The sequence below is a fragment of the Sinocyclocheilus grahami genome, unplaced genomic scaffold (genome assembly GCF_001515645.1).
Source record: "Sinocyclocheilus grahami isolate Dianchi unplaced genomic scaffold, SAMN03320097.WGS_v1.1 scaffold516.1, whole genome shotgun sequence".
Lineage (NCBI taxonomy): Eukaryota > Metazoa > Chordata > Actinopteri > Cypriniformes > Cyprinidae > Sinocyclocheilus > Sinocyclocheilus grahami.
The window spans coordinates 134608-147215 of NW_015505695.1; the positions used below are offsets into that span (position 1 = coordinate 134608).

At 40.7% G+C, this 12608-nt stretch overlaps 1 protein-coding gene across 2 annotated transcripts; it reads left to right on the forward strand.

Moving 5' to 3' along the window:
• Positions 1-570: 570 nt before the first annotated feature.
• LOC107554850 (ras association domain-containing protein 6-like) lies at positions 571-12270 on the forward strand. Of its 2 annotated transcripts, XM_016237489.1 has the most exons (11): positions 571-854; positions 1711-1788; positions 2404-2482; positions 2677-2819; positions 4042-4136; positions 4297-4490; positions 10935-11036; positions 11164-11215; positions 11483-11601; positions 11689-11786; positions 11905-12270. In XM_016237489.1, exons 2-11 carry the CDS (start codon positions 1730-1732, stop codon positions 11978-11980), a joined length of 1017 nt encoding a protein of 338 aa, XP_016092975.1. In that variant the 5' UTR covers positions 571-854; positions 1711-1729; the 3' UTR covers positions 11981-12270. The 2 variants fall into 2 exon arrangements, with proteins under 2 accessions (XP_016092975.1, XP_016092974.1); XM_016237488.1 differs by lacking the exon at positions 571-854 and having other exon boundaries at positions 1505-1788.
• The last annotated feature ends 338 nt before the right edge of the window (positions 12271-12608 follow it).

A 12608-nucleotide genomic window follows, 5' to 3' on the forward strand; every position in this document is an offset into this window, starting at 1 on the left:
ATTAAAATAAATGAACAGTTTCTACAAAAACATATAAAGCAGAACAATGGTTTTTAACATTGATAATAATCAGAAATGGTATATTGCAATTTCTGAAGGATCATGCGACACTGAGTAATGATGCTGAAAATACAGTTTTGCATCACAGGAATAAATTACTTTTTAATATATATTAAAATAGAAAAAAGTTATTTATAATTGTAATTAAATGTTATAATATTACTGTTTTTACTGTATGTTTTATCAAATAAATGTAGCTGTGGGGAGCATAAGAGACTTCTTTCAAAAATATAAAAATTAAAAATCTTACCAACCCCAAAACTTTTGATCGGTGGTGTAGTAAATGATAAATATTATAAATTTCACTTGCATTATTATTGACTGCAGACATTTTAGTTAGGCTGTGATAATGTCTAATGTCGCTCTGTGAGCAATTCTGAAAGACTTGTCAAATTAATCAGTGTGCAAAAGACATCCAGATGAAGAATAGTAAAAACAGTCAAATAAATCATAACTCAAAACATTGTTATCAAGATACTGCGTCACTCCTAATACAAAACGTCCTTCCTGCTCCGCCGACACATTCAAACCGAGCGATTCATACCTATGGGTGTGTTCATACACTCACTGCATTGCTAGGCATTCCCACAATGCACTTTGAAGAGGTGAGTGGATCGAGTTACAGCACAACATTGCCATAATCACCAGAAAAAACACCTGACAAGCACTCAAGCTCCTCATTCAGTCCCGGGCTCCTCTTATCTGACCCCACACTGCTGTAGCCACGGCTCGGGAACAGATATGTGACCCCTTCCTGGTAAAGTCCACTGACACTGGATCTAAGCAGAAAGCAGGTGAGTGAACTGTGCTGTGAGAGAGAGAGAGAGAGAGAGAGAGCGTTTATGTGCTGCTACAGTATTATGTTCAAGGAGTTTGTTGATGTAAGTATGCTTACATATGCATGCTTCTATCGGCTTCCCCCATGCAAAAGTGACTTATGTGTACTATGCGAGTTTTGAAATTGCCAGGTGCATGCATAATGAAATTACTAGTAACTAAGGAAGTAAGACATTAAAATATAAACTTGTTATGAATATAAGCAACAGACTTCAAATCTTAATCTAAAATAAGTTCTGGGCTTCACTGAACTGAATTGTTTTCAATGTCATCGTGATTTGATTCGAGAGTTGTTTGTTTGACTGCATTAGCCCATTAACCCAGCATAGCTCTGGCTTATTTACATGCAGATGCACATCTTTTGTGAGTCAAAGTCCTTTCAAAGCTGTGTTTGCCGCAGAGCAGGATTTGTTTCTGTGGTTTTTAGAGAGCGTGCTCTGACTTGAAGAACCACCACTCCCTCTAATGAACAAATTCACTGAATGTTTCAGGTCTGAGTGAGGGAGTAAAGTGAAAGTACAACTCAAACAAACCTAAACACACAAGACCGGCAGGCTTTTTTTTTCTTTTCTCAGTGGCCCCAGGCTTTAGTGTTTAAAGGGCATTTTGCAAGGGTCTGTTTGCTAATAACACATTAGCGTGGACCATTTCATCTGCCTTCTCTCAAATACCAGAGACTATTAATGCAGACAAAACGTGTTTGTACACAGTTGGAACTCATCTGAATAAATATCCAGAGAGATACAGCAGTCTTGACTTGGACGTCTTCATGGTTTTTGAAGTTGGTGCATTAAAAATAGGTTTTCTTTGTAGATTGGGTTGGTTTGTTGAAATGAATGCTGGCAAGACAACTTCTGTTGTTCAAATTGGTGCTGGAAAATCTTGCTCCAGGTCAGTATTAATATATATTTTAATGTGTTATATTTATATATAATTAATTAATTTATTACAAATTATATTTCTTGCAGTCAAAGGAACAAATGTGATATATCACATGGCAGACTATTATAAATACTACGTAAAGTATGAAAAAAAAAAAAATCTGAGATTCAAAATCAATTTTAAACCTGGAAAGGAGTCTTAAAGTTAAACAGAGTTCTAAAAATATAGTTTTGGGGGGGAAAAAATAATAATAATGAATCTTAAAGATTTCAATCAACTTGCTATGCTGTTAAATTGCAATGAAAAAAAACATAACATGATATAATAATAATAATAATAATAATAATACTAATAATAATAATAATAATAATAATAGAAGCATTCCACTATAGACTTTTTGGATACTACTTTTTGGATCTTATTATTGTTGATGTTGTTGTTGTTGTTGTTGTTGTTGTTGTTGTCGTCGTTGTCGTCATTTACACAGAAAAGCAGGTGCGCTGCAGCATGAAATTCTTAGCTTTGAAATGAAAAACATAAATAATGAAAATATTATATATTTAAATGTTCTGATATGTCTGTCTCTTTCCTACTGATTTATTTTTTCTTTATTTGTTTTTTAAGGGCTGAATTTCTCTCTTTATTGAACACCTACAACTGCTTTCTTAAAGACAAATCACACCTGCAGCTCGCTGTTCAGGAGGTAAAACAGCATTCTTATATCTTAATGGGTGTTTATGCATTCGTTACATGGTGCTAAATTAATGCAAGTCTGAGTGTTTGACAGCAGTGAGTGCAGCAGTGTTTGCAACCCTATGTGTGGACTTTGAGCCCATGATTATAATTTGATACAAAATAGCATTTTGCTGCCCTCTGCTGTCATGTCTGCTCTAACAGAAAGCAGGGAAGGTGACATTTGAAGGCAATCTTGTCATTTCCTGGGGAGTAAAGAAACCAATTCAGTTACAAATACAAGATGAGAAACAGATTTTTCCAAATGAGTCTACCATCAAGTCACCAGATCCACTTGGAAACAAAAGGTTAGTATTCTTTTTTTTTTACTGTCAATTTTACTGCTGTGGCATGTATATTCCAGTAAATGGAAAAGTTGTTTCGGCCTATATATAGAGAACTATTATGAGATAAATAAAACTTAAGCTCTTGTAAAAAAATTTTTAAAAAACACACAAAATGTGTTTATAGTAATTCACTTGCCATACAATGGATGTCTGTGAGGAAAGACATATAGTGCTACAAATATACCTGTGCTACTTATATATGACTGGTTTTGTGCTCCAGGGTCACATATAAGTAAAACAGCTTATGTTCTGAGACAGTGGCCTTTTAAGGCAAAAATGATTTTGCACCTTCTTGATAATAAATACTGTTTACTTTGAAAGTGGTGATTACACAATCTAATCGCAAAGCACACAGTTTATGGATTACAGCTTCATTCTTTCGGCACTGGATCATGTTTATTATAACTATTTTTAAGATAAATCTGGTTCTCCTTCACTCCCAAAAATACAAGAACCAAGAAGCAATGCCATATAAGAACCTTTATTGTTACTTATTTTTATTTTATTTTTTTAAATTCTGCTACGAAGATTCATTTTATGCAATGGAACTGTTTCTTGGATATTAAAGGCTCTTTATGTAACCATAAATGCTGGCAAATAACCTTTATTTTTGAGAGCTGGTCATTGTTTTATTAGGTATAAGTATGACAGTCTCTTGTCAACACACTGTATTATTAGCCTTGTGGCTTTAGCTTCAAAACAGTCTTTTTATAGCTGTCTTGTAAAAACAAAACAGCCCCCACACTTCCAAAAAATTAAAAATTAAAAATTAAATAAAACGCTCATGGTCATTATTTTCTGTGGTGATCGATAGTATGAGGCTGTTGACATTGCATAAGGTGTATTACATGATGATAACAAACTCTTGTCAAAGTTATTGCTTTCTATGAGTTGTCTGCTTTTAGACAATAGTTGATTAAACAATAATTATAATGTGAATTGAGTTCAAATGAATGAGAGTCCATATGGCTGCAGCATCATCTGTATGTGAAGAACAGAACTGACTTAACACTGATTAGCTGATAAGGTTTGAACATCTAAGGCTGAATAAAAAGTGTGACTCAAGATCATAACAGGAAGTCAGTGAACACAAAAACAAACATTCTATCTTAGATAGAACAGGACAAAATGACCAATATTTGTTAAAGTTTCTGTCTGTTTTTGATTTGATCAAATGTTCCAGTAGGGGAATGACACGATGGGGAGAATTTGATGATCTTCATCATATTGATGAACTGGAAGAAGCTGGATCCACAAAACCTGAAAATCCTCCTAAAGGTACTGTGGAATTAGTACTTTGGCAACATATGTTATCTGATCTAAGGAAATACATTTAAAAGCAGTATTACTTGATTATTTGAAATGATGTAGTCTGATTACCGCATTAAAGAAATGACCTTGCACCTTTAATTAACACTTCTCTACATCTCTCTTTAAGACTACATTGAATATGAGAGCAAAACGTTGAGACCTTCTCGACCTGTGCCGATCAGTGAAGAAAGCTCATATCTGATCCGTACCATGAGTGATGCCTCGCTGGTGAAAATGAGGGTCAAGAGTAAGAAGATGGTAGAAAGTCAGAGGAACAGAAACCATCGCTTCTCCATCAACAGACACTTCTACAACTACAAGGTCTGTAGTTCAACTACCATGACCCACATGTCAAGCTTAAAGCCAGATGTAAATTATCAATAATAGTGTTATTATTATGAGGCTGAGACAAAAAAAAGTGAAATACAAGTTGGAAATATAACCTATGAAAAACAATAAATGTTACTGTTACTAATGAATCTGTAAACAGAGAACTTTATTTATGAATTTGTATTTTAAAGTACTGAAATCACAATGGTGTTGGACGCTGCACTGCCATCCCTGCTGTAAAAAAAATGTTAAACCATCACTGATGTTTTACACTACAAAAACAATTGCAAACATTACAAACCATCAACTATTAACCATTAAAAATGGTTTCTTGTAGTGTGTTTTGGGACATATTCCATTAGGATTTATTGTATAAGCCACCAATAAAAAGTGACAGATTACCAGCAGAGACCCAGGGGGACCATTACAGTTTCCATTAAAATCAATAAAATTCCCATTATAACCAGAAAACCATTACAAGTTCTGTGATGGTTTCTGTTTTTTGGTTTTTTTTGGTTTTGGTTTTTAGTTTTTTCAGCAGGGATATCAACGTGATTCACCATGAATGTCTTAGTTCCCTTCCGAGGGAACTTCGAACTGCGTCCTCTAGGGGTCGCTATGGGGAACGCCTTCCGTGTGACCGGTAAATGAAGCATACATCTAAACACGACAATAACATTGGCCCGATCTTTGCATCTTTTGTTTGGGCGAAGAGCACGCGCGCGATGTCCTTGGGGGGCAGTTTGCGCGCACTGCAAGCTTTTTTCTATGAAGTGAAAATGAGCTCGTGAGGATTGCAGATGGACCTGGCTGAGGAGTTAAAAAAGTGTCTTTCCCTTTCACGCTCATCTATCACGGACGAGAGTGAGCTGCTGGACGACGATGCTATCTCTCTTACATCGTCTGATCCAGCGGCTAGTGCTCTGCTGGCTCAAAGCCAGGATGAGCAGGAGATGTCAGATGAGGACGAAGAAGTCGAGACTGAGTCCTCCCAATCCTCCTGCCCCGCGTATGATGAGCTGCTTGAGGTTATGGATCGTGCCACGGCGAGGCCTGACTTGCCGTGGAAGCGGGCCAAGAAAGGCTTGGAAAAATCCATTCTCGTCTCGCATCCATAGATTCCAGGATACTAGTTATGCCAACATTGAGGGGATGCGCGAGAATAGTTATGAGAAGATGCCCCTGAAGATGACCCTGCCCCTGCATTGAAGAGACGCTGGCCTGCTATCTCTCTATGGGGGAGACATCTTCCCTTAAGGCTCCCTCCCTGCTGTCCAAACCCCTTCAGGATACATCTCATTTGAATGGCAGGGCATACGTGGCAGCAGGTCAGGCTGCAGCCTCGTTGCACACCATGGCAGTGCTTCAGGCTTATCAGGCTGATCTGCTGAAAGACCTGGATAAAGGTCAGGGTCTTTCCCCTGATGAGGTGGCTGAGTTGCGTCGCACCGCAGATCTTGCTCTCCGTGCCACTAAGCAGGCCTCCACTGCCATTGCCAGATCCATGGCGGCCATGGTCATTACGGAGAGACATCTGTCGGTGAATCTGGCGGATATCGGCTCGAAAGAGAAGGGCTTTCTGCTTGATGCGTCAGTTTCCCCTTCTGAGCTTTTCGGCACTTCCATCGAGACGGTGATCAAGAAGTTTAAGGAGGCCAAGATGCGCTCGGCTGCCTTTAAATCCTTCATTCCACGAAGGTTCAAGTCTGAGCCCGAACAAAGGGGTCCTGGCCCGTCTCGATCTAAGGATCAAAGGTGGGCTCAGGAGACTAGTGTCGTGCCTTGCACCCCTTCCCCGCCTGCGGGTAGGGCTCAAAAGGGGAATGGATCTAAGGGTGTCAGCAAGATTTGCGGGAGGTGATCCAGACTAGGTGTTCTCAAGGCTCTCGTCTGGACCAGAGTAAAACCTGAGCCATCTACTCACCTCCCTCTGAGACTATTACATCTGCTCTCATCTTCCTCCCCTTAATTCCCCTAAAAAGCTTCCCTCCTGACTAAGGTTAGGTAGGAGCCTCCTGCGCTTGCATTGCAGTATCTTATGCTAGGCCTATAATGCTTTTGGTTAGTCTTTATGTCTCATAGAACTTCCTACTGATGGTCCGGACCCCAGTGCTCTTCGGACTTTGCCTCCAGCCTATATCCATGAGCCTGAGTCATGTGCGGGAGCCATGGTTGGTGAGTACGATCCATTTCATCTACTCTACTGCTAGTTCTTGTATATCCGATACTAACCTTTTTCTGCTGTGCTACTCTGACCTGTTCTGTTTTCTGACTTTTAGGTTTCACCCCCCTTTTAAGTCAGGACATCCTGCTGTTGACCGATTACAGTGATGGTTTCACTCATCGGTACTGGATCCAGGCTGGTGATAGCCCTTATCTTCGGCTTGGACACAGAGCCTGGGCCTCTGCGGAAGCCTCCCAGCATCAGGTCCCCAGTATAACGCTGCAACCTCAGAACCTGCGGGTCCTTCTCGTGGGCTAGTACTCTTCTGAGTACATGCTTCGTGACATGCTCCCTGTCCTCTGGCTAGGATGCGCTTCTCATTTCTCACCCTGAGGGGTCTCCTGAGATTTGAGTCTTTCCTTAACCATCATGCACGTTCTCTGAGCTAGAGCTCCTCTCGCTGAGGCATTGAGGAGCTCAACACTCCATAGACGGTCAGGCCCGTGGGTCCTCCCTGTCTCACTGCCCTTATGGTTGAAACAGTAATCGCCCCTCTGCAGAGTGGGCTTGAGTACACTGTGTTCCCTGAGGTAAGAGAGATTTGTGTTTCTGCAGAAACCCCTCTTGAATGCTTCAGCTCTGAAGAGCATTAAGCTCTGTACGCATGAATGGTTATTTGTTCCGGCTATTTCTTCAGATTCTATCGGGTCTGTTTATACGGGACCCATGCTCTCTATTGAGATAGAGAGCATGAGACCGTGTCCAGCTGCACCAGTGGACTGTCTCTTATTGGGCCCTGCTGGGTTACCCCTTCTAATCTAGTGCCTCCTTCCGGTCGAGCTGAGAAGTGCTCCCCTCACTGTGAGGGTTAGCTATGAGTCGCTCCCAGTATGTGCTGTAAGGGCCCGCCTCAGCTTGAGAGCCGAGATTGCTGCTCCCGAGAAACTTCATTTGCAACAAAACTGAGTGTTAGACCCGTTTCTGTCACCTCCTTGGTCAGTCCCCTCCTGGGACCCTGTTGTTCCCTTTAGAAATGTGTGATCCCCTTCTAGCAGGATCCCATTTATGATGTCTCATTTGCGATCTTTCTTCTTCCCTGGACATGGCTGTGCTCCCCTCACTGCAGGAGGGTCCCATTGAGCTCGCCGGTCCTGGGCAGACTGGGTGAGTCCTCCTCTCGACTTCAAAGTTAGGTCCTCTGACCCTGGGGTATTGATCGCTTCAGTCAAGCTGGGTTCCTCTCTCTCCTCGCTAGAGGTTGAACCCTCCGCTCTTGAGCTCCGTAGCAGTGACATCAGGTAGTTGGGCCGCTTGCTGCCTCCCTGATAAGCTGCCTCTATTTGGGTCAAGCCAGGCAGTGCTCCCCTCACACTGGAGGGTTGTCTTTGAGCCTGCCGCTCCTGATTGAGCATCTGTGGACTTCTCTCATCGAGTCCTCCGCTCGTTTGAGCTCCATTGAGTAGCGACCTCAGGTTGTTAGGCCTCTCTCCGCCTCCCTGTTGAGCCGCTTTCCTTGTGGGTCGAGCTTAGCAGTGCCCTTGGGAGTTTCATGACCACGCCCCTCTCGATTTGAGCGTTCGAGTCCCCCTTCTATTTTTGAAGTTGGGCCTCCACTCTATTGAGCTCCGGATAGCAATCATGCCAGGTGGCTGGACCATCTCCTGCCTCCCTGCCGGGTTGCTTGTTAAGGGAGCTAGCTCTGCTCCCCTCACCATGAAGGGCCGCTTGCAAGCGCGCCACTCCCTATCTGGGCATCTGTGAGCAGATGCTTCGGATTCTGTTCTGTGAGCGTACCACAGTCACATAGGGCCCCTAGGCTGGTTTAATACAGCCTCGGTTACCCCTTAAGCAACGGTGTTTCTAAATCCATGTTATGGTAAGTGCACACGCTGAGCTTCTGTGCACTTTCTAAAATCCACATTGTGGATTTGTGGACTTTCTTCTGATTCCAAGCCTTGAGCTCTGCCCTAGGCTTGGGCTTTCTAGTCCAGCCCTTAACAGGTAAGTTTCTTAGGGTATGCAGCTCAGGCCCTTGGCCGAAGGGGATAATGTCACTGACAGCCATCAAGGCGTCCTTTGGGGCAACTCCCATGGCTATGGTAGGGTTGGTACTTATTGCTTGCCATGGTTTCTGGCATGCACTCCCCTCAGCATGGCGGCGTGACTATACCGTTCCCCATAGCGACCCCTAGATGATGCAGTTCAAAGACACTACGTCCTCTAGTTCCCTTGCCATGCTTCAAACGTAAGCTTCAGACGAAGAAGCAGATGACATGTTCTCCCGCGGCCTTTTATACTATGGTTGCGCCGGGTGATGACGTCACGGGCTGTCAGTTTCTCAAGTTTAGGAATAGGAATGTTGTCCCATTCTTGTCTAATACAGGCTTCTAGTTGCTCAACTGTCTTAGGTCTTCTTTGTCGCATCTTCCTCTTTATAATGCGCCAAATGTTTTCTATGGGTGAAAGATCTGGACTGCAGGCTGGCCATTTCAGTACCCGGATCCTTCTTCTACGCAGCCATGATGTTGTAATTGATGCAGTATGTGGTCTGGCATTGTCATGTTGGAAAATGCAAGGTCTTCCCTGAAAGAGACGACGTCTGGATGGGAGCATATGTTGTTCTAGACCTTGGATATACCTTTCAGCATTGATGGTGCCTGTCCAGATGTGTAAGCTGCCCATGCCACACGCACTCATGCAACCCCATACCATCAGAGATGCAGGCTTCTGAACGGAGCGCTGATAACAACTTGGGTTGTCCTTGTCCTCTTTAGTCCGGATGACATGGCATCCCAGTTTTCCAAAAAGAACTTCAAATTTTGATTCGCCCATGTTGTGATTTCCATTACAGTAGCATTTCTGTATGTGATGCAGTGCCGTCTAAGGGCCCAAAGATCACGGGCATCTAGTATGGTTTTCCGGCCTTGACCCTTACGCACAGAGATTGTTCCAGATTCTCTGAATCTTTGGATGATATTATGCACTGTAGATGATGATAACTTCAAACTCTTTGCAATTTTTCTCTGAGAAACTCCTTTCTGATATTGCTCCACTATTTTTCGCCGCAGCATTGGGGGAATGGGTGATCCTCTGCCCATCTTGACTTCTGACAGACACTGCCACTCTGAGAGGCTCTTTTTATACCCAATCATGTTGCCAATTGACCTAATAAGTTGCAAATTAGTCCTCCAGCTGTTCCTTATATGTACATTTAACTTTTCCAGCCTCTTATTGCTACCTGTCCCAACGTTTTTGGAATGTGTAGCTCTCATGAAATCCAAAATGAGCCAATATTTGGCATGACATTTCAAAATGTCTCACTTTCAACATTTGATATGTTATCTATATTCTATTGTGAATAAAATATAAGTTTATGAGATTTGTAAATTATTCCATTCCTTTTTTACTCACAATTTGTACAGTGTTTGTATAATTAAAACACTTTGTCCCAGATTTTCTAAACAGGGTGAATTAGCGCGAGAGCGCAATTCCAAAACAGTGCAGATGGGCGTGGAAATTTCTGCAGGTGATTTACTGACAAAACGCAAATTATAGAACACAGACGCAACATCTAATTTACATATCGACCAACGCAATATACCAAGTGCAGCGCAAATTAGCTTAGTCGCAAATAAGCAGAGCCTCATTAGGATATGCACATTAGGCAGAGGTGATTTACTTACGACACAGGCGCAAAATAGCTTGACTTTTTTTTTGGGGGGGGGCGTTAAATAATGGTGCAAATACCAGTAATTTGCCGAGGACAGACGTTAGTAAATCCGATGCGTGATTCATTTTAATACTCTCCTCCCATAAATTTTGCTTCTGAAAGGGAAACTCCTAGAAATGCATATTCAATAAGGTCAGGCACAAAAATAACTGCCCATGCCTTTTCAGCGCCAATTCTTCACTGAGCGTCTTTAGTGAATCCTGAGTAATATGGCCTACATATAACCGCCAAAAGACAGTTTGCGCTGGCGCTAGCTGTTAGTAGGCTAAAGCTGGCCCTTTGTATAGTAGCTAAACTATTAGAACTGTGCTTTTTAGGGTTATGTAAGGCAGAACAAGCTCTTTAAAGTTCACCCATCAATCATCATTAATTCACCCTCATGTTCAAACTTACTTTCTTGGAATACAAAAGGGGAAATTCTGAACACTTTGTTGGTCATTTTTTTCATGCAATGAATACAGCTATGTGAATGGGGACTGAAGTTATTATATTAGTTTTATGAGTCTTTTTTATAGTTTACTGAGTCATTTTGTTTTTGTAGACATCTGTTTTCACGCCATCATTTGGCACCACCACAAATGTGCACATTAACAGCAAGATGACAACACAAGAGGTCATTACACAGCTGCTTCAAAAATTTAAAGTAGGTGTTATTACTTACAATTCAATATATAAGCCCCTTAAGGATTTTATGTGTCTGTTTTATTCACTGATTATTTCCACCCTCAATTTTGATAGAAAAAAATTCACCGTTGACTTTTTTAATGCAGATAGAAAACACTCCAAATGAATTTGCCCTGTACTGCATTCATCAATGTGGAGGTATGTAGAATTGCTGATCCTGTTTTATGTATTTTCACCCTCAGTTAATTCCAAAACATATGTGGATAAAATAGCTTAAAGCTTAATTCAGTTCTGATTGTAAGATTAGTTTTATTTTCAAGCATAAGACCTATTTTTTTTGTGTGTGTGTGTACATTATTCCATCATTTAGTAACTTTTGTTCCCAGATTCGCATCCTAGAGCTTTAACTTTGCTGAAGTTTAATTCCAGAGTCACATTTCTGATCATTATATCCATTGTTCATAGAAAAGCGAAGGTTGAGCAGTTCAGACCTGCCACTGTGGGAACGTCTTCTACAGGGACCATCAAACAGCATCATGAAAATATTCCTCATGGATGCAGACGAACAGGAAATTAGCCTTGATGTAAGTCTAGCTCTTCAGACATTACAGAAATGTGTTTCCTACTCAAATAAAACTAATTTTGTGTCTCATTTCCACTGATTTCAATAGGTAGCTCAGTACCTCAATTTAGAGATGCCCATTTTGAAGGTAATTCTGCAGAAGCTGGAGGAGCAAGAGAACCAAGAAGTACAAAGAATAATCGCAAAGTAAGTCTGAAAAACAATGAATGGCAATTCATGCATTTGTTCTAATATATTAACATAGATTAAAAATTGTGTTAGTTGAAAGGCTTTCATGTATATATATATATATTTTCATATATAGATATCAAAAGGAACGGAGTGTCTTGTTGCAGTGCTTGAACAAAAAGATGCCGTTTAAAACAGAGACAACTGTATAAATGAAGTCTTGGCAACAGGAAACTGTTTCCAACTGTTGTGACATCAACCACAGAGTAAAAAGAGAAATGGAAAATTAAATGGAAAGTGAGCCTTCAGGACTACAAGCCAGGAATCAGGATTGTGAGATGTTCAAAAGTGCATATGTGACTTTCCGTGCATAGCTTTACTGTGAAGTTTGTGGTTATAATGTCTATAATGTAAAATAGTTTTCACATAAATGTAATTTACGATATTTATCATGTGAGAAACCAATTAAAATATATACATATATATACAGTAAATACACACACACACAGTGGTTTGCTCTCAAGATTTTATTCTTAGAAATGTTATAAAAAAAAAGTTTCAGTTTAAAAAAAGATATGACTTCATAAGTTCCAACTGGCTTACTGTAGTGTTCTGGAAAATGTCTGTCAACGAGAGATTCTAAACTCACACACAGTGGTTTGCTCTCAAGATTTTATTCTTAGAAATGTTATAAAAAAAAAAGTTTCAGTTTAAAAAAAGATATGACTTCATAAGTTCCAACTGGCTTACTGTAGTGTTCTGGAAAATGTCTGTCAACGAGAGATTCTAAACTCAAAACATTTCTTCTTGGAAAAATGTATCATTTTAAATATTAATTGG

What these genes read in the sequence shown, in the direction of transcription:
- LOC107554850 (XM_016237488.1), top strand. Translation starts at nt 1,667, where the DNA reads ATGGTTTTTGAAGTTGGTGCATTAAAAATAGGTTTTCTTTGTAGATTG. An exon ending in GCTGGAAAATCTTGCTCCAG is followed by an intron (nt 1,789 to 2,403) that starts GTCAGTATTAAT and finishes TTGTTTTTTAAG; the next exon opens with GGCTGAATTTCTCTCTTTAT. An exon ending in CTGCATTCATCAATGTGGAG is followed by an intron (nt 11,216 to 11,482) that starts GTATGTAGAATT and finishes CATTGTTCATAG; the next exon opens with AAAAGCGAAGGTTGAGCAGT.